This window comes from Tenrec ecaudatus, chromosome 4 (assembly GCF_050624435.1).
Source record: "Tenrec ecaudatus isolate mTenEca1 chromosome 4, mTenEca1.hap1, whole genome shotgun sequence".
NCBI classification, from domain to species: domain Eukaryota; kingdom Metazoa; phylum Chordata; class Mammalia; order Afrosoricida; family Tenrecidae; genus Tenrec; species Tenrec ecaudatus.
This window is the reverse complement of record NC_134533.1, coordinates 803,825-824,975: the sequence shown is the minus strand read 5'-3', so window position 1 is coordinate 824,975 and position 21,151 is coordinate 803,825. Positions and strand designations below refer to the sequence as shown.

Sequence of the window (21,151 nt, the reverse complement as noted above, 5' to 3'; positions counted from 1 at the left end):
GAGACTTTCTCAAGTCCCCGAGATGTTCTGAAACAGCAAGGTAAAGTGTTTGGGCCTCGGGGCACCTGGTTTGTTTTTGTTTGTTTATTTGCGTGTGAATGTTATTTGTGTTTCCACTAGGTGCAGGGATACGGAGAGATTGGTTCGCACACATTTTGCTTCACGGTGTTGATGGCCACCTCCCCCCTGGACCATCCCTCACCCCCCTGTGGGGCCCCAGCCTCCAGAACTGCAGGGGTCCTGGGGGTCAATTAGAGAGACAACAGACAAGACATGCAAAGGCTCACCTCCCCCCTGGAATCTGGAACCGGAATGTGTGCTGGAATGCGCTCTATCAAGGTTCACATGCTCTCGGGCATTCACGCCATGTCACACACGCACCAGGAGGGGCTGTGCTTGGAGCATACACGTAACAGGAAGGCACATTCAGAACCAGGCGGGCCTGTTCTAGGGTGAAGATGGCGGCTTCACCTTGGCCATCTCTGTGCTGACTTGGCCTTGGGTGTCCTGAGCTCTTCTGCAGGGGAACAATCTATGACCCTGTCAGAAGGGGGTGGGCCGTACTTGGGGTGGGCGGTCTGATTGCCCTTGACAGCATCTAACCTTCAAGAGTATAGCAGCAGCCACGGGCTTGCAAGTGACATCTGAAAATTGGCATCATTATGGGGCAGGGGGGGGGACATTATGGAGAACAACTTTAGTTTGGAGAATGTGACTGAGATTCACCTCCAACTCACTAACGTGAAGGCCTCCCTCCACTAGAGGCCCTGCCTCTCCAGCTCTGCTCCTGACCCTTCTGAGCGCGGCCCTTGGGGAATGGCACCCGTGTGGCCTCAAAGGGTCAATGGCTCAGCTGTGCGTACCTCCCCAGTGGCCCTGCTCCCCTCAAAGACCTGTCTGCTGCTAGGCTGGAAACTGAGTCACTGGGCTGAGCTCAGTTCCAGACGTCCAGGGTACCGGAGGGAGGGCCTAAGCCACGAGGGTCCCACCAGACCCTATCCGACCACTACGCCTGGCAGGCTACATTTTATGATTTTGAGTTTGGTTCCATGCCTGCCTCCCCTTCTAATGCGGAGCATTCAGCAGTGGTGGCCAGCCACCAGCTAGGTCTTCCGGCCTCAGGGTCACGTGGGTGATGCTTGCCTGGTCATCAGTCCTTCAGACGAGTGATTCTCCTGGGTCCTTGGGTCCCCTCACTTCTCTTTGCTCTGGACATGGAGAGGCTGGTGGCTGCACCCTGATGGTACCAGACCCCAGTCGCTGCTCACTTTGTGCACACATGCCAGGTGACTGTGCATGCCCTGAGCGCCCTGGAAATGTAGGGGGCCCCTGGGTGGTGGTTTTCACATGGTCTGCACTGGGCCCTAAAACGGAAGCTCCCAGGGTGTCTCCATTCTTTCATTGGACAATGACGCCAACAGACCCTCCCACTCGATAGGTCGGCAGAGTCATGTGACTGCACCAGGCCGTCCTCACCTGGGAGCTCCAGCTGCAAACACCTATGCTTTTTGTTTCTGGGCCCCCAGAGCGGCTTTCCTCCCCCACCCTGGGGGTGTATCCCCTCCTCTCCCACGAGCTATGCTGTTGTCCTTGTGAGGTGTCAGCAAAACAGGGCACACGGCCCTGTCCGCACAGTGTGGTTATGTCAAGCCCAGCGTGGAACCCGTGTCTGCAGCTGCTTCCTCTCGGGGTGCAGGCGCCCCAGCCGCAGTGACTGTCCCTCCTATCGTGCTGGTGGACTCTACTTTAGAGAGGCAGCTCTGAGTGCCTTCGGACTGGAGGGGCCACCTTCCCGCCCGGGGTTAAGACAGGGATCCTCTGCCCTTCCTGAGGTTTTCGGGGCCCCACCCCCAGGTCTTGATGTGTATGCACTCCACTTCACTTTCAAGGACCTCAGTTTCCCTAGATTCATACTGAGCATGAGCAGGTCTTTGCAGCTGCTGGACGTGGAGTAAGGAAGGCTGGAGAGTGGACGCATCTGCCCGGTAGTGCTGCCAAGTGTGGGAAGAAAGCGCCACCGACCACTCAGGGGACAAACCGCTCGGCCTCGGAAGAAGCGCACCTTACAGGCAAGGATGGCAAGACTTCACCCCGGAGAAGGACGTCATGCTCGGTAAAGTGGAGGGGCGGTGAGAAAGAGGACGGCCCTCCCGGAGATGGACAGACGGACGCCGTGGCTGCAGCCCAGGGCTCAGGCAGAGGCCAGCACAGGACCGGGGGTGCTTCCCTCCATTGTGCACCGGTTGCTCCAAGTTGGAACCGACTGGTTGGTGCCGGAGGACAGCGAGCCCTCAGCAGGGGACCCTCTTTGCAGCCAGTTCCTAGCCTGGAAGCTGTGCCCAAACCTGTCCCCACGGAGGACCCTGCTGGTGTCTGAATGCCGGAGGCACACCTGTCGGCCTCAGTCACACCCCGGCCACCACATCATGACGGCGACCAACGATGGCCGAGCTATGTCTGGAACTCAGAGACGCAGACTTGGAAGCTGGGCCGGAGACTGGACTGCAGGGGGGTGGATAAGCCAGCCCAGCTCCCGCCTCCTGGCCTGCAGTCCCCCTTGGACAACGTCCAACCCCGTTGGCTGTGGCCTGCTTCCCCTCGCGATTGCCTCCGGTGGCCTGGGTGGCGGGAGGAGTCCCATTTCTCCCCTCCACCTCTCACCGCTCTGGCAAGCAGCACAGCCCGCAGCCCGCTCCACCGCCTGCTCTCCACTACCACTGCTGGGGCCTCCCCTGCCAGCGGCCCACTCCCCGGTGACAGGGCAGCTCCGCCCCGGGCTGGGACAGGGTGTGGGCCACTGGAACAAGTCTTGGCAGAACCCTAGTGAAGCAAGTGTTTCATAAACCGCCATTGCTGCAAACCGAGAGAAAGCCCCCCTCGGGGCCTGTGGAGCTGCTCTTTCCTCTGAGGGGCCCTGAACTGGGGGGGAGGAGCGGGGGGGCAAGCTGCCAGGCCCAGGCGCTGAGGGGAGGAGGGCAGTGCAGCCCACACTGGGGTGGGGACAGCCTGAAAGGCACACTTGTTGAAGGACAGAGCTGGACCTTGTTCACAGACACTGCTGAGGTCCAGGGCTGATGACCCCATATATGTCTGGGGATTGAAGCTCAGGCCACTCAGAGGGGTTGAAGCCCTGCCTCCCCCACAGCCGGATCCCTCCTACCCCCTGCAGCCCAGACACTGCACTGAGTCAAGCAGGGCGGCACCCTGCCCCACACCCCACGGGCCGGGCTTCGGGGAGGCCAGGGTGTGAGAGGTTAAGGACACTCAGGCAGAGGCAGGGAACTGGTCTTCAAACCGACCCCCGCACCCTGCCCCTTGGGCAGGTGACCCGGCCTTGAGGCGGCCTCTCCTTCATCTGTCCTGGGGACTTGACAGGATGACTTGTCTGCTATGAGGCTGGCAGGTGGGAGACCTTGCTGACAGGTGGCACAGCCACACCCTGCTCTTGGGAGTGTCCAGGAAGTGGTGGGGCAGCCCGTTGGGAGGAACAGGGACAGTTCTAGGGGCTCAGAGGCCACAGCAGATGGGGGCTCAGAGCATGTGGGAGCCAGCAGGTCTTGGGGGTGGAGGCTAGTGCTTTTGGAGGGAGGGGTCAGAACAGGATGGGGCTGGGAGGGGTGCTGACCCAGCCTGCTGGACATGCTGCCCCCTAAAGCCAGCTTCTCTGGATTAAGACAGAACTTGCTAGATGTGGGGGCTCCTGAGGCTGGGGTCCCTGGAGGTGGGGGCGAGCTGTCAAGGAATGGGGGAGCCTCAGTGGAGCAGGATGGGGGGAGGGAGCTAGATTAGGATACCTGACTGGGGGTTCTAGACTAGTGGAATCTGTGGGCTGAGGGGTGGGGGCCAGCAACCTGTTCCTCTCTTTTCCTTTGGGGCTCATCTCCCCATCTTTAGGGACAACCAGGGGGCTCCGGAGTGCCCAGGACCTGGGTGTGTATACACCCTGAATCTGGCCCAGGGGTGAGGGGTGTTGGTGCCCACACACTGATCACACAGAGGACACCAGGTCCCAGGCAGCCTGACCGGACATCTGACTGGACATCAAGGTCCAGAGAGGCCTGTCCAAGCCTGAGCCCGGGCTTCAGGCCCAGCCTGGAGACATGGACCCAACCACTCCCACCCGCTCCACCAAGCAAACACCCTTGCAGGCCTAGACTCTGGTCTGCTCTCCCTGGAGACCCTGGAACAGATCACCCCTCTGGTACTTTGCCCAGGGTCAGGTCTGTGAGCACAGGCCAAGTCTACATGAACCAAGCCTGGTGCTCGAGCCGGCCTGGCCGCCAGCCACCGCAACACTCAGAGCTGCCAGCAGAGGGTGCCAAAGACACTTCCAAGGGAGGGCCGGGAGCTCAGGTGGGTAGGGGCACCTGGATACAGGTGTCTGGCACAGTCACTGAGGGTGGCCCTTTCTCCCACACTGGGCAGCAGCCCCACTTGACTTCCGGTCCCACACCCACTGAGAGCTCTGCCAGCTTGGGCCTAAGCTCTCTAAATCTAGTTTCGGCCACACCTATGACTGGCTCAAGCCTTCCCAGACCAGCTTCTGCCCTGACTCCGGAGGGCCCCTCTGAGGCAGGGGTGTACAGGACCCTGTCCCCTGGGGTCAGGGGTGCGCACCTGGCCTGACAATGGCCTGTCCTTGGCCGAATAGCCCTGGAAACACGAGCACAGGCGGACTTCAGGGTCTAGTAACCGCCCTCCCAGTCCCCAGGACAGACATAGGCTGCTGGGAGACATGTAATAGCTTTATTGATATTAACCACTGCTTCTCTCGGGGGGGGGGGGGGGAGACTTCGAGGGCTGTGGGGCCGTGTCCAGAGCCAGGATTGGAGGGAGTATTTCCAAGTCTGCCCTGCTCTTCTAAAGGATGAGGGGGCAACATACCCCCACCATGGCCTCAGGGGGTTCCTATCCTAGGACCCCCTCCTCCAGCCACCGAGGGATGGGGCTGCCAGGACTGCTCAGGGGGTGTGCTGTGGGCAGTGGCTGGGGCAGGACTTGCTGGCAGGCTGGTGTCAGGGTACAGGTGGGTGCCGGAGGCAACAGCTAGGCACAGGGGAGGGTGGCGGGCTTTAGGGCCAGTGGGGGTGGAGGAAGGGTCCCACCAACCTCCTGGATGTTCTTCAGTTCTAAGCAGAAGTGGGGTGGGGCTGAGTGGGGGAGGGGCCTGGCCTCAGTGGACAGGTGTGTGTGTGTGTGTGTGTGGTGAGGCTGGCACCTCAAGGTGGCAGTTTGGCTGAGGTCAGCCATGTGTTGTGGGCAGGTGGGCGGGGCCTGGCTGGGCTGGGGCCAGGTGGCAGCGGGGCTACCTGCTGGCCAGGCCGGTGGCATGGCCTCAAGCCGGTGCGGGGCCAATGGCACCCACCCTGTCCATCTCCTTGGTAAAAAATGCATGCACATATAAAAATAATACTCGAGAAGTGGGCAGGGCAGCTGGCCGGCGCCATTGTCGACGAGCAGGAAGGGACAGTGACAGGTCTAGCTCTCGTCCGTCTGCCTCTGGTTCTTGGAATGAAATTTATTCATGATCTCCTCCAGCTCTGAGCCGCCCTGCTGCTTCTGGGGAGAAGTGGGACAGGGAGGGGGCACAGTCAGAGCCTGGAGCCTCCCCCTGGCCTGCAGAAGCAGGCAGGGTGGAGGTGGGCACGGCGGGGACCCTCACCTCCAGCAGGGCCTTCTGCACTGTCAGCTGGCTGTACACGCGACTCCCCTCCTCCCCGCACACCTTCTTCAGTTCCTCCTTGTTAAGTGAGAAGAGCTGGGGGCCCGTCAGGATGCCCAGGTGGTCCACGACCCTGGCCAGCCAGGCGGGCGGGTGGAAGGGCGGGCGTGAGCAAGGGCTTTGGCAGTTGGCCAGGTGCCCCGCCCCACCCAGCCCCGCCACCTGTTGGTCCCGCCCCGTGTCAGACCGGCCGCGTGGGCTCACCGCCGGCTGAAGGCCTTGGCTTCCAGCCAGGCGCGGACCTCCCCCGGCCCGGACTCGAAGGTGAGCGGCTGGTGCACGGGTTGGCTGCGTTCCACGCGGAAGTTCCTAGGAGGCTGCGCCTTGATGTGCGTGATCTTCTTGATGAGCTCGTCGTTCACCTCGTCCATGTGATGGATCAGCTCTGAGGGGGGCAGGGGTCAGCCCAGCCCTTCCTCCCCCCTCCCCTCCCCTACTCTGCCCCTCCAGGGGCTGTCGGGTGGCCCCATCGCTCTCACCATCTTTGTTCCCAGCGAAGTTGGCTGGCAGCTTGTGGGTGGGGCTGGCAGGGCTCCAGTATTTCGGACCCGCCTGCGGGGTGGACAGAGGTGGGAGCTGAGTCAGGTGGGCTTCCGGCCGACACGCAGCCCAGGGGATGATGGCCCACCCAGGCTTGCCTCAGCGTCCCCACCCCCAGAGGCCTCTGCTGGCTAGCCAGCCTCTTACCTGCTCGAGGGGCGCACCCACCTCCTCCGGCCGCACTTCGTCCAGGATGTTGCTGGGCACATAGCCGGCCTGCCCACTGCGGTTGCGCAGCTTCCACCACTGCTGGCTATCCTCCAGCACCTGCCAGGCCACCGCCTTCAGGGCCAGAGCCACGTGCCCACTGCCCTCTGTCTGGGCATCCAGGGGAGGCCCCCTGGTCCAGCCCTCCCTCCCCAGCTGCTCCAGCCACCCAGGACTCTGGAGCGGACTCCTGGGACCCAAGGCCTCTTGGCCTGGGTGTGGATCTAGATCGCCCTGCCCCCAGCCTGCTCCACTTTCCGTCCTAGCAAGTGGCCTGGATTTGGGGTTGGCACCAACAGTGGTGCCCCGGAGGGGCCTCTGAGGGGGGGCAAGGGTGCTGATGGCAAGTCCCAGTGGTCCCACTAAGGGGCGACCACTCCAGAGACTACCCACCCCCAGTCGGAGCCTGGACCCCTCCGAGATTCCCAAGGCAAGAAGACCCACTGTGCTGGGGGTTCCAGTGCAGAGCCCTGAGATGGGAGCCCTGGCAGCACGCTGCTGCCCAGAGGCAGGTGGTCCCGACAGTGCCCCCAGCCCCACCCCATCAGTGCCTCACCTCCAGGACTTCGTCCTTGAGCACGGATAGCTCGTTGGCGTTCCGGGCTGTGAAGTCGTACAGGATCTTGACGTACTTGCCCATGGTGGGTGTTGGATCGTAGCCCCTGGTGGGACAAGAGGGCCTGAGGTCCAGAGGGGCGGAGGTCTCCTTGGAGGCCTGAAGGCCTGGCGGCCTGGCTGGGAGGGCGCAGCTTCCCCAGCACCCAGCCAGGTCTGAGTGCTGGGAAGCTGTGGCAGGGAGGCTGCTGCAGCCGCCAGTGGAACTGTGACAGTCCCAGCTAAGGGAGCAGGGAGGGGCAGGCACGAGGTGGGTGGGTTGGGGGGGTGAGCAAGAGGCTGGCGTGAGCCAGATACAACAGGGTCAGGGCACTCCCACCTGCAGCCGGCCGACCAGTAAGCCTTCTGAGCACTCAAGAAGAGAACCCAGCTCGGCACTGCCCTCCAGCCACTCCACTCAGGGGTGAGTGGTCCTGGCTGGGGCGGCCCTGCACTGTCCCTCCCTCCTCCAGGTGAAGCCCCAGGAGACCAGGGCCTCAGGGCCCCAGCCATCCGGCTCCCAGCTGGGCCAGGGTGGACTGACTCTGAGCCCAGGGCATGCCAGGGACAACAACAGCTCTTGCGAGCAGACTTGTTCAAGGTTGGGTGGCCAGTTCCCTGGCCTCCTGAAGATGTCAGTCTGAGGACTACGGTGCACCTGGCCAAGCCTGGTATCTCAAGTCGCCTCATATGCATGTGACAGTTCGACATCGGATAAGGAAGACCACAGAACAGATCGTTTGAATTATGGTGCTGGCGAAGACCATAGAAAGTATCGTGGACTGCCCCGAGCACCAACAAATCTCTCCTGGAGGGAGGAGAGCCAGCGTGCTCCCTAGAAGCAGGGCTGGCAAGCCTTCACCTCACATACTTTGGGCATGCTGTCAGGAGGGACCAGCCCCTGGAGAGGGACCACGTGCTTAGTACAGCAGGGACCAGTGAGAAAGAAGACGCTCGAGGGGCCAGACTCACACAGTGGCTGCCACAGTGGACTCAAACAACGGGACAGGCCTGAGGATGCGCCAGGACTGGCGGTGTTCCCTTCTGCTGTGCTTCCGGTTGCAGTGAGCCTGACCTGCCCCGAAGGCATGTACAGCAGCAAAACTCAAAACATTGCAGACGCACCACCATCGAGTCAATGCCGATGCCGTGGACCCTCGCTCGGGCAGGGCAGAACTGCCCGTTTGGGTTTCTGAGGCTGCTCTGCACGGAGCAGAGGGCTTCCCCATTCTCTCTCTGGGAGCCTGGTAGATTTGAACTGTTGACTGTAATCAGCTACCCAGTGCATCACCCACAGCACTTCCTGGAAGCGGGCCCTGGGGCCCGGCGAGGTGACAAGCTCCCCAGGTAGTTCCTGGCCAGATGGGAGACCAGAAAGGAGTGGGGCAAGGGCAGACAAGGACAGCCCATGTCTGTCTGATGTGTGACGCGTTTGTGGAATGGCATGTGCGTGCTTACTCATGCACACATCTATAGGTATGCATGTTGAGGGGGGCTGTGTAGTCTAGCTCCCACCCCTACCCCCTGTCCTAAGCCAGCCCCCACTGCTCCATCAGCGGACAGTGTGTGGGAAGCCATCGGGGGTTTTGGTGAGTGAGGGGCTTCATGCTACTCATGTGTCATGACGTGTAAGGTGGGGTGCTTCTGGCTCCCTTGAGGGCCCATGTATGTTAGAAAGTTAGCAAGGGCACCCAGGTCTACCTGGAAGGCAGGCAATTTGAAGCCTGTGAGAAAGGTGTTTACCTCCACCTGGTGGTAGCACACCCAAACAAGGGGGTGGGGACGGTCCCAACCCAGAGACCGTCCTGTGGTGCCTAGCAGGCAGCAGACCCAGAGTGGGGTCTGGAAGATGCGTGTCCAGCGTGCTCCTCCTGGCCTACCTGCGAGCGTGTGGGCTGCTGACCGGTGGGAGGGCGTCCCCCAGGGTGGTGGGCTCAGATGTCAGGCTGTGCTTCGGGGGGTTCCGAAAGGATAGTCGGCTCACTGGAGGTGGCTGTGGGGACAGGAACTGGTCTGGGCTTGGTGTGGGCAAGGGGCCTAGAGTGTGTGGGAAGGCTCTAGATCTGGGGACAATAGACACAGGACAGGGTTGATAGGTGTGCTGAGACTGAAGGGCCAGGATGGGGACCCAGACTAACCCTGAGCCAGGGGATGTTGACCATTGCCTTACCTGGGGCATCCGCAGAAAGGGGGGGTGGGGTGGATGGGTAGTGGGGGAGGCTGTTGGCCAGGTGGGGCTGCAGGCTCTGACCTCATCATGGGGGCTGGCTGGCAGCCCCTCCACCTCCCAGGGGGCCTCACGTAGGACGTCCAGAGGTGGCTCCCAGCCGCTGTGGAACTTGGGCTCATATGGCAGCACCTGCGACTCTCGAGGCCACTCAGCCCTGGGGACAGAGGTCTGGGGGTAAGCCGAGCCCCTAGCAGCCTACAGGGTCCGCCCCAGTCCACACCCACCCCCTTTACCAAGGCTGAGTCTTTTGCCTGCCTCCCTCCCCATGCCAGTCCTCCTGCCTTACCGGGGGCGGGTCCAGGTTTCTCCTAGTGACTCCCACAAAGCCATCTCCTTGGGGATCAGGTGGCCACGCAGGAAGCCCACTGCTTCTCTGGAGAGCAGGGGACTGGAGACCGAGCGCGCGAGGTCGGGGCCACCACAGGTACTGACGATCTAGGGCAGAGCAGGCCTTAGAGGGGGTCTGCCAGCAGACTCCAGCTCCCGCGGCCCTCTAGGGAAACTGTGACCCCCACGGTCTGCCCTTGGGAAGGGGCTCGGGGCAGGTCAGGGGTCTGAGAGACGGCCAAAGCAGGGCATTAGCTCACGCCCCTTCCTCACCCCTCCTCAGCCCCCACCACCCGCACTGCACTGTGATCCCCCCACCCCCCCCCCTCCGGCCCCGAGCCCCGAGCCCGAGCACCAGTTCCAGAGGCCCGAAGAGAAAATGCAGCAGCTCTGCAGCGCTGGGGTTCTGGATGTGCTTCTGCAGCTTGGCCTAGAAGTGGGGGGGGCGTGGGCAGGGGGTATGTCAGAAGAGGGAGGGGCAGATGATAGTGGGCGTGTCCACAAGAGAAGGGGTGGGGTCAGAGAAGGGGCAGGGTCTCAGGAGAAGAGAGGCGTCAGAGGAGAGGGTTTGGGGAAGAAGATAGTGCAAGGTATCAGAGAAGGGATGGGGCCCGCGAGGAGAGGGCGGGGTCGGAGGAGGAGGAGGACCCCGAAAATGGGGCGGGGCCGGGCTGCGGACTCACTAGCAGGTTGATGGCCAATTTAGTTTTCTGGAAACAGTCGATGAACTCGGCCTCAGAGGGGGGCCGCGATCGCAGCGTGAGGACACCCTCTAGGCACGGGGCAGGAGAGGGGTGTGAGGCTGGCTCTGCCCAGTCCCGGGGCCCGCCCCTACCCAGTGGCCCCGCCCCAGGCCCCGCCCCCACCACGTGGCCCCGCCCCCGCACCTGCTGGCCCCTTCTTGCTCTTCTTCTTGGCCTTCTTGCGCTGGTTGAGCTGCTTGAACGCCTCGGCGGCCTTCTGCAGCCTGGCCACGAACCACTCGATGTCGTCCAGGGTACAGTTGAGGATTTGCTGGGGTCGGAACCAGGACTGGGGTCAAGACCCGCGACCCCGCCGCCCCTCGGCCCCTGGCCTGTGGGGGAGGACGCTGGCCGCGTCTGGCCAGGGGTCTGCGAGGCCCATCCCACTGCCGCCCACCAGCCCGCAGCGCCCACCGTCTCCTTCTCGATCTTTTGCGCCAGCACGGCCCGCGGCTCCTCCTCCTGAGAGTCGCGCCGGCGGAAGGCTGGAGAGGGACAGAGCTGCTGTGGGGCGGGGGCCAGGCCCCCCTCCAGACCCCAGGGCTGCGGCCGCCCCACTGCCCCCAGCCCCGCCGCCACCTCCTCCCGCCTACCTGACTCGCTGACCGGCACTGGCATGCCTACACGGTTCTTGGTGGCCTGGGGAGAGTCCCCGGCACCATAGCGGTGGAAGGGGATGGGGGCCGGGGCCTGGGGCGCGGGCAGGATGGACTGTCGCTGGCGAATCTTCTCCTGGTGACCCCTGGAGTGCCACAGAGGGCCGCTCAGACCGGCCCGGTCCCGCCCACCAGTCTGGCTCCGCCCCAGCCCTCGCGCCCCAACCCCAGCCTGCCCTACTTGAGAGTCTGCGGCCGCATCTTCTTCCCGAGGCGGCTGTCAGTGAGCGCGCTCTCGATGTCCTCGTGCACGAGCTCGGCCTGCAGGGACAGGGCGTCAGGCCCGGCCGGCTCCAGGCGCGCGCTGCCCCGCGGCCACGGGCCCTCACCTCGACCTCGTCGCAGTAGAAGAAGTGCACATCGGGCTTGTTCTGCTCCGAATCCTGACACACGAGCAGCAGCACCGACGGGTAACGCAGCTGGTTCAGCACCGTCTGGCAGTGCTGCACCGTGGGCAGGGGGAAGTTCTCCAGCTCCTCCTGGCGGGGCGGGCGGGCAGGGGGCAGAGGGAGGCTGGGTGGGGACGCTGCGCGGTGGGCACTGGGAAGTTCTCCAACCCGTCCTGAGCGGTGGGGGTGGCCGGGGGCGGAAGTTGGCACCCAGACACTGGTAGGGGCTGCAGGGAGGGCTTGGGCATGAGGGACACGGCTTGGATGGGGGTGGTTCCAGGGCTGGGACATGGGTTCAGCTGACCCCCAGAAAAGAGGAGTTCTGTGTGGTGCCCACAGTCCCAGGCACATGGGTGTGGCTTTTTAATGAGATCAAGGACCAGGTAGAAAGATGACTCGGCCACAGAGGAGGGATGGGGCCAGGAGGTGGACCATGGTCACCAATGGAGAAGGGCCACTGCTGGACGACACGGCCAGTGATGACAGCAGATGGTCCCCAGAGGCACACCGTGAACCATAGCCCCTCCAGGCCCTGACTGGCCCTCTGCCCACCTCCCCTGGTGCCCCGTCCCACACACCTGGGATTCGACATCCAGCAGCCGCAGGGCTTGGTCATTGACCTGCAGCAGCATCTCCTGCATCCAGATCTTCTCCTTGGAGCTCAGCTGCACCAGCTTCCGGATGGCATCGTCCACGGAGACGATGGCCTCACTCTTGTCCATGATGAATGTGGCCAGGTGCTGGAGGTGGGCGGCAGTGCTGGGGGTGCTGCCCTGTCATGGAGCCCTCCCCCTCTCTGGGTCCAAGGGCCATGCCCATCCTCGGGGCCCCTAGGGGCAAAGCCTTACCCTGGGGGTTGGGGGTGGGCAAAGTTCTCCCCTGTAGGCTATGAGAGCATGCAACTTACTGGGGGCGGGGGCAGTGAGGAGATTCGGCCCACCCTGGGGGCTCCAAGGGGGCTATAGCTCCACCTTAGGGGGATTGATCTCTCACTTGATGGATATCCATAGGGGCCATGGCCATACCTTGAACCCCTCAAAACTCACAAGCACATTGAGGCCCTAACCTACTTAGCCTACCCCTACCTAATACCTGCGCTGGCCCAGAAGCACCAGGTGCTCACTGCCCTCTACCCGCTTTGAAGTCATGGGATGTAGTCTACACTGACCATCTGGCACGCGGTGTCTGTCCACTCTGGCCTGGCATCATTTTCCTTTAGCACTACTCAAGGCGACATTGGCACTTTATGGTTCCAGACTGTTTATGGCTGTGGTTACTGCATGGGGTAGGGGGCTCTGCTTGTTTGCATTGGGAGGTGGTTGACCTCCCCCCCCCCCATGACCATGTATAGTATATGAATGTCCTGAGTTCTGGGCGAACTCTGCCCAGAAAGCCACAGGATTCTCACCTGGTCAGAAGACCCTCACCTGGTCATGGGATTCTCACCTGGTCATAGGACCCTCAGCTGGTCATAGGACCCACACCTGGTCATAGGGCCCTCACCTAGTCATAGGACCCTCACCTGGTAATAGGACCCTCATTTTGTCATAGGACTCTCATCTGGTCAAAGGACCCATATGTGATCATAGGACTCTCACCTAGTCATAGGACCCTCACCTGGTCATAGGACCCTCACCTGGTCATAGGACCCACGCCTGGTCATAGGACCCATACCTGATCATAAGACCCTCACCTGGTCATAGGACCCTCACCTGGTCATAGGACCCACGCCTGGTCATAGGACCCATACCTGATCATAAGACCCTCACCTAGTCATAGGACCCTAACCTGGTCATAGGACCCACACCTGGTCATAGGACCCTCATTTTGTCATAGGACTCTCACCTGGTCAAAGGACCCACACCTGATCATAGGACTCTCACCTGGTCTTAGGATCCATACCTGGCCATGGGATGCTTGTCAAAGCCTTTCCCTGTGCCATCCACCTGCTCTCCATCTAAGCCATCGGCAAAGGACCCCCACTGCTACCAAGCTTCCCCCCTCCCTCCCCATTGTCTGGTGTGAACTCTCTCAGGAAGAAGGAAAACCAGGGACCATGATGGTCCACTGGATGCAGGTAGCCTCCAGTTGCCAGTCAGAGGCCTCCCTGGAACCCAGGCCCTGAAAGTGCTGGAAGGAAACACCGCAGGGTTCTGGTCATCTCGGGCCTTGTTCACCTGGGGACCCCCTAAGAAGACAGACCATGAAGAAGCGCAAAGGGAATCCCAGTCAACTCAATGTCAGGAGAACGGCTAGAGAAAACAGCAGAAATCAGGCACGGTGAGAAGAGAAGAGGAAAGAAAAGGCCGTGGCTGAGGGTGTCCGGCCAATCTCCCCGATTGTGGAAAAGGACTGTGCGTCTGTAGCAGACACACCTCTTGGCCTGCCGTCCTGTGTAGGTCAATGGGAATACTTCTTTCAGATCACAGTAGTATAAATCAAAGTAAGTGAATTTGTAAAATGTGAAAGCCTGGCTACATCAGAAAGCAGGGGATGAGCAGAGTTCACAGGAAATGCGTGAGATTTCCAGGAAGCAGGCTGCGTGTTCAAAAAGATAATGGCAGGTGGAAGCTCCGGGCGCCCTCCCTTGAGCAACGGCCCACTGGCCACTTCCACGGATCGGGACTACCATGGCTACATCAGTCTCTGGGGTGCAACATGGGGACCCCTGTGAGGGGCACGGTATTCACCTCACAACTTCACTGCAGGGAGACAAGACGCGGAAACGCGAATGGGACAGGGCAACAGGGCTGCTCACTGGTATGAACCAGGAGAAGGACCTACATGCCCACCAAGACGGGCAGCAAACATGGCGTGTGTCCAAAAGAGCTGACCTGCCAGTGGGGACACCACAGTCACTGAGAGGAGCAAAGCCACGCGAGACTCAGCACACTACAAATGCCCTCTCACAAATGGTAACTGGCCAGTCCCAAAGTCATTAGGAAGAAGCTGGGGCAAGGAGGACGTCCCAGGCCAACCAGCTGACATTCTAAGCGGAAGGGTAACAGCCACACAAACCCAGCTTTGTGGAACCCAGCAGGAGCCGTGCTCCAAGCCATTCATGAGTATGGAAATTAAGACAGGATCAGTGATCTAAGCCAGGAGTCAGCAAACTTTTGAGATAGCCGAAGAAAGCTGATGGTGCCTGGCTATCAAAAGATACAGCGTCTGGGGTCTTAAAGGCTTGCAGGTAAACAAGCGGCCATCTAGCTCAGAACAACAAAGCCCACATGGAAGAAGCACATCAGCCTGTGCGATCACGAGGTGTCAAAGGGATCAGATGTCAGGCATCATCAGAACAAAAAATCATACCACTGTGAATGAGGAGGGAAGTGCGGAGTGGGGACCCAACGCCCATTTGTAGGCCACTGGAGGACATCCCTTTACAGAAGGGTCTCGGGGAGGAGAGGAGCCAGTCAGGGTATGATGCAGCAACGATTAAACATACAACTTTCCTCTAGTTCCTAAATGCTTCTTCCCCCGCCCCCCACTATCATGATCCCAATTCTACCGTGAAAATCTGGCTAGACCAGAGGATGTACACTGGTACAGACAGGAAATGGAAACACAGGGAATCCAGGGCGGATGATCCCTTCAGGACCAGTGGTGTGAGTCGTGATACTGGTAGGATGGTTTGGAAAGGGAGAACTGATTACAAGGATCTACATATAACCTCCTCCCCGGGGGATAGACAACAGAAAAGTGGGTGAAGGGAGACGGCAGACAGATATAATTTATAAATTATCAAGGGTTCATGAGGGAGGGGGAAGTGCGGAAGGAGAGGAAAAATGAGGAGCTGATGCCAGGGGCTTAGGTGGAGAGGAAATGTTTTGAGAATGATGAGGGCAATGAATGTACAAAAGTGCTTTACACAATTGATGTATGTATGGATTGTGATAAGAGTTGTATGAGCCCCTAACAAAACGATTATAAATAAATAAATAAATAATCTGAGAGCCATAAATATATTTTTATAAATAAATGAAATCACCAGTATCTGAGTAATATTCTTTATCCAAAACTATGATTGTTTTATTTTCAATTTTTATTTTACTTTGGAGGCATATGTGCCTACCAAAAGAGTCGCATACAGCTGCCCGCTACACTTGGCCCATCCTGATCTAAGCTTTCACCTCGAGAAAGGACAAAACAAACAAACAAAACAATCAAATACAACCCAAAGAAAACAAGGGAGCAAATTGAGAGCAAAAGTCAACGGGCTAGAAAGCAAACAGTAGACAAAAATCAACAAAGCCAAAAGCTGGTTCTGAAAAGATTAGGGAAGTTGATAAGCTCCTAGAGAGAAAAGCCAGGAGAAAACACAAGTGAGCGATGCACAGCATGGAAGGGGGCATCACTACAGATCGTACGGATGTGGAACTGGTGGTGGGAAAGACCAAAACAACCTTCCCACGAGGACGCGAAGAGGACTCCACTAGTGAAGGGAGAAGTAATCACAGACTTTCAAAACCTGGCTCAGACAACACAGAGTGGGTACACTCTGCCCCTGTTTTGTGAGGCCCAATAAATGCCGATACGTAGTAGGTGCATTACAAGAAAAGAGAATTACAGCTCAATACCTCTCACGGACACAGAATCTTTAACAGATCACCAGCCAAGCGAGCCAACCACACAGAACAAGCGATGCACTGTAACCACACATTGTTTGTTCCACAAACACAAGAAAGGTCTGACATAAAAACAAAAAGTAGAATCCACAGTCCATGTGGTTCACTACCCTAATAGACACTCCCAAATCCACCGCCATCGAGTCGATGCTGATTCAGAGCAGCCCTACAGGACAGGGTGGGACTGCCCGTGGGTTTCCAGGACTATAACTTCACACGAGTAGAAAGCCCCGTCCTCCCGCAGAGGGGCTGGTGGTTTTGAACTGCTGACCTTGCAGTTATCGGCCCAACTCAGAACCCACTACCCACCAGGAGCTCCCCGCAACAGAGAGGAGGAGGCAAAATATGACCATCTCCATCCATGCAGGGATAGCATGATTCGAATTCCACGTCCCTTCCTGGGAACCTCTCTGACTCACTCCAAGGAATGGAAGTCAAGTGCCCCAACCTGGCAGCATGTCTACACCCGGCCTGGCACGGTGGACGAGCAGATGCTTTCTTCTAAGACTGGGCACAGGCAAGGATGGCCACTGGGTTACCATTGGTTTTTCTTTAGTTTTTAAACCAGTTCTGGCCAGTTTTATCAAAGAAAACCCCGTCTGCTTTAGTTTCCCCCAGTCTGTTCCAGTTTCTAATGATGGCTGAATGACCTGGGTCAGTGACAGGCAGCGGGCACTGCTCCTGTTTCCTGTACACTGTGCCCAATTTGCTACCGTCGCCACTGTAGTGACGGACACCAGCGTGGGCCAACGTGGTGAGCTGTCTACTGGGCATGTCTCCAAGGACCGGCGTTGCTGGGGAGGATGAACGGCTGGCTTTGCCTGGTCTGGTCACCTTCAGAGTCCACTCACACCCCACGATTTTCCATTGCCCAGCACAAGCTGGCATCCAGAGCCGGTCGGTGGCAGAGACTTTGTCTTCTTGGTGCCCACCATCCTCGTTTCTGCCTTTCAGGGAGAAGGCATCCCGACTACCAGCTCGGTGGCCCCAGGCAGTGCCGAGGCAAAAACAAAGGCTTGGATGAAGCGAGGAGAGATCCTACTTAGTAGAAAACACGATTGTGGGTGCGCAAGCTCCAACTCGCCTACAAACAGGTGGCCCCACAAATTACTGAATTCAGCACGGCCCTGGGATAGTGACCCTCAAACACAAAATCCCGTGTTGGCTTTCCACACACACTGGCAACAAACCACTGCATGCAATCGCGGCATGCAGATGCAGGTCCCGAGAATGAGCGGAGAAGGCTCGGGGAGTAGAATGGTGTGCTAAGGCAGATCTGGACAGGACCGAGAGCATCCATACCCGACGAACCAAGGCCCAGAGCACTTCCACGAGAAGACACAAGTCTTTCCAACACAGCTGGACATCCACCTGGTGACCTCGACTTCACACCGAGCCCATGAAGGGACTCATGATGGACCATAGGCCTAACTGCAAAACTGTCAACGCTGAAGCTTCTAGAAGATGCCAGTGACTTCTTAGACAAGAAACCTTCCCTGGCAAACTAAGCAACATGGAACCAAACCAAACAAGCCCACTGACACTGAGTGGACTCTGACCCACGGGGCCCGGACTGGGCAGAAAGAGCTGCCTCTTGACAGGAGCTGAATACCGCATCTTCCTCCCGTGGGGCGGCTTGAGTGCTTTACTGCTGAGCCCTCAGCTCCTTTTACACTCGGCCTTCCTCAGAAGGAATTACCCTCTCTGTACACCGGAAGGGAGCTATGTGCAGGAGCCGGAAGCGCGGCCCTGGACTGTGTTTCTGAAGCCTATTCCTGGCAAGAGACAAAGAACTCACACCCCGCCATAGCGAGGCGGTCCCGGTGTGGTCAGCGGTTCAAACTCCGCAGCTGCTCCGAAGGAGAAAGACGAGGCCATCTGTCCTGGTATAGAGTTAGCCTGGCCCTGCAGGGCAGTACTGCTGTGAGCCCCAATCCCCCTGATGGCAGTGAGCTTGTCTCTAGTTTACAGTGACCCTATCGCTAGCTGGGGGGCTGACATCGCCTCCACAGGGCTCCGCTTAGCCTTCTCCTCTTTCTCTCTCGCTGGGCCTCAGGTCCTCATCTGGGAGGGGCTTCAAGGCATGCCTGCTCTCTGAGACAGCAGGAAAGGGCCCTACTGGGCCCTGCTCAGGCTGGCCCAAGCTGGGGTGGTCCCCAGCAGATTGCTCAGCTGAAGTCCAGGCCCAGGCCTCTCCGGTGGCATGGGAAGTTCCTGACCCAGGAGGGTAAAGTCTCACCGCTGGGCTGGGCCAGCTGAGCTGCCCGAAAGGGAGGGAGGGAGAGCAGGACTCTCCAGGGCTCTGTGCCCTGCAGTAAGTGCCCCCGAGCCACGGGGAGCCCTATCGATCTCAGGGCCCATCAGCTGAGGGCGAGGGTGTCCGGCCCAGGGGAACCCTGTCACTGCAGGGTTCTTGGACAATGGCCAGGGAGACATGGCAGCTCCCCGGGTGGCTGTCACTGTGGAGTGAAGCTGCCATAGAGAAAGCACACCCCTGAGTCAGCCACCGGCTACAGTGGACATAACCAGCCTAGTGGCCTCAGCAGCACTGCTCCTGGCCTAGTCCCACTGTGCCTGTCCTTGCCCCTGGTCTGAGGGAAGAGTGACCAGTTCTTTCCCATGGGGCCTGCTGGGTGGGTGGGGGCCACAGCTGCCTCCCGTCTCTGACCTCCCCCTCTGTCGTCTAGAACATGATGTCCCCAGGGGGGACCGGAGTCCCCCTCTGCCCCATCCCTGACCTTGAATGTGAGTTTTTGGGGGCAGGGGACCCTGGACTCCCAGATAGGGCAAATTGGCTGAGTCTGGGGCAGTGGCTGCCGAGGTCACACTGGGCAGGCCGCTTCTGCCTGGGCCTCACCTGCACGTGGTACTGCGAAGTCTCATGCATGATGACATTGGAGTTGGAGTATTTCTTCCTCTGCTCTGAAGGACATACACAGCTGCTCAGCCCAGAGGGTGGCCCTTGACCCCAGTCCAGTGGAGGGACAGGGCCCCCGGGGGCACAGGGGGCCGAGGTGAGAGCCCTTCACAGCCACCAGGAAAGACCTTCCCTGAGATACGAGTGGAGCCTCCTTCAGGGCCATCTCCCCACCCCTGCTCTGGGATGACTGTGGGGCATGGTCTAGTCGTACAGGGTGCAGGAGGCTATAGGGGCTGCTCCCCGGGGAGAGATCCAGGCCAAGGCTGCCTCCACCCTAGGAGCTGCCCCCTATAATCTGCCTGGCCCTCCCCAGAGCCCCTCCACTTTCTCAACTGGGCACAATGAGGGGGTGTGGCAGGGGAGGGTATGAGCTGGACAGGAGGGGGAGGGAAAGTGTTGAGGGAAGCAGGACCCCTTGGGACCATCAGAGGTGCTGGCATAACCCACCCACCCCCACCTCGGCTTCCTACATATCTATATGGAGCTGCCTCTGCTGCCCTGCTGCCCAGGACATGTCCGGGGTTCCTTCCAGGACAGGGGGAGGGGGTGAGGAGGGGAGGGCAGCAGACACCTGCCCAAGCCCCACCCCTGCCCAGTGATCAGGTTGCAGTGTGAGGAGCCCAGCGGGATCAATATTGATGCTCCCTGAATTATTTGTGACGGCCTCTCCCCTTACCGAGGAGGCGCGGCCTGAGCTTCGGGAGGGACTTAGACCAGTTGTTGTCTGACCAGGGTCTGGGCCTCCTGGAGTCCCTTAAGCCGGCTTGATTCTCTGGCCCGACAGTTGGTGCATGGGGTGTGGGGGATTCCCCATCACCAGGCCCCAGCATAGTGGGGGACTGAAGCTGCTCCCCACTTTGTCCAACCCATGGGAAGGCAGTGCCCCAAGGACTCACCAAACAGGTCCTTGGCGCTCATCTTGGCCATCCCATCGGACCGGCCCAGGCTGCCCCTGGGAGGGTGGGGAGGGGCTGGTGAGGGCAGGGCGGGCCACCCCTGCCCCCAGGAACTTCGGGTGAGTGGGGAGAGGAGGGCAGGAGAGGGGAGGAGAGAGGAGAGGAGGGCAGGGGAGGGAGGGAGGGGCTCACTTGGCTGCACCCAGGCAGCAGCTCACAGACCCTGACTGGTTCATGGTGTCTTCGTGGTGACCAGCTGGGGGAAAGGCAGCCTTCAGCCGTGGTGGCACAGGCTAACTTCGGGGCCCACACTGGCCCACACCTGGAGGGCAGAAGGACAGGCTGACACCTCCTCCAGACCCACTGATAGCCTCAGAGCTCCTGAGACAGCCTTCTCTCTGCCTCCCTCACCCCAGACCCAGGGACCAGCCCCCAGGATCTCTGCTTTTGGCCTGGTCTAGGCCACTCCCTGCCAGTCAGCGGCGGGGGTGGGGGGGGCATAAGAGCCCGGAAAGGGGCTCCAGTGAGACCTGAGTTGGAGTCCTTAGGGGGCAGCCCCCTGCAGAGCTGTCCCCTCCCTAGGTGCTCCCGCTGGCCCTGCCACCCTAAACCCTGAGCCCTCCACAGGGACCCCAGGGGCAAGCAGACAGAGGGAGGAAGACCCTCCCAGGCAGGGGGAATGGCATGTTCAAAGATGTGGAGGCTGTCACCATGGAGGGCCTGACTCTTGAGAGGGCCAGGAGAGGGACTCTAGGAGGCACAGTGCTGAGAGAGCTGGACTAGGTCCAGCACGTGGACCCAACGCCCTGGGAGACTTGACCTAGGAAGAGGCCCTGGACAAGACGAGGCCATGTGGGTGGGGACTCAGGGGTTCTGGGTGCTGGCTGTGGACCTCTTTGATCCATGGGGGTACAGTCAGGGTTGGGCCAGGAGAACGGCCTTGACCATGGGCTTGTCTGTAGGAGGAAGTGGAGGGGCAAGGCTGTGTCTCCTGAGACCTGAAGGCCAGGAGCAGCCCAGAGACTGTGACCAGGCAGCCCCACCTTCCCTGACCAGGTGGGGGCATGAAGGGGATGGTGACTACTCCCCTGGGTGGAACCTTGGGAGCCTGCTTCTGGGCTTCCCAGTACCATGTTGGGACTGAGGCCCAGCTGCTGGGCTGTGAGCAGGTCTGGCACCCCTGACAAGGGCCAGGATGCCCTGTCCAGTAGGGTCAGTGTCTCCATGGGGACCTGTAGTGTTGGTCTGACCCAGGTCCCTGTAGGGGTAGTGTGGGGCCCTGGGGGTTGTCCCTCTGTG

The 21,151-nt window shown here is 60.0% G+C and overlaps 1 protein-coding gene across 2 annotated transcripts; it reads right to left on the bottom strand.

Annotated features, from left to right (window-relative positions):
- Window positions 1-4,892: 4,892 nt before the first annotated feature.
- Window positions 4,893-20,088, bottom strand: EPS8L2 (EPS8 signaling adaptor L2). 2 transcript variants are annotated; one of them, XM_075547939.1, is made up of 20 exons: window positions 20,045-20,088; window positions 19,853-19,908; window positions 18,894-18,958; window positions 11,983-12,148; window positions 11,349-11,545; window positions 11,201-11,280; window positions 10,957-11,105; window positions 10,778-10,848; window positions 10,508-10,634; window positions 10,304-10,392; window positions 9,976-10,050; window positions 9,580-9,728; window positions 9,315-9,447; window positions 8,944-9,056; window positions 7,026-7,131; window positions 6,410-6,529; window positions 6,202-6,274; window positions 5,927-6,107; window positions 5,663-5,795; window positions 4,893-5,559 (listed from the first exon to the last, which is right to left on the bottom strand). In XM_075547939.1, exons 1-20 carry the CDS (start codon window positions 20,086-20,088, stop codon window positions 5,479-5,481), a joined length of 2,208 nt encoding a protein of 735 aa, XP_075404054.1. In that variant the 3' UTR covers window positions 4,893-5,478. The 2 variants fall into 2 exon arrangements, with proteins under 2 accessions (XP_075404054.1, XP_075404056.1); XM_075547941.1 differs by having other exon boundaries at window positions 11,349-11,498; window positions 11,987-12,148.
- Window positions 20,089-21,151: the final 1,063 nt, after the last annotated feature.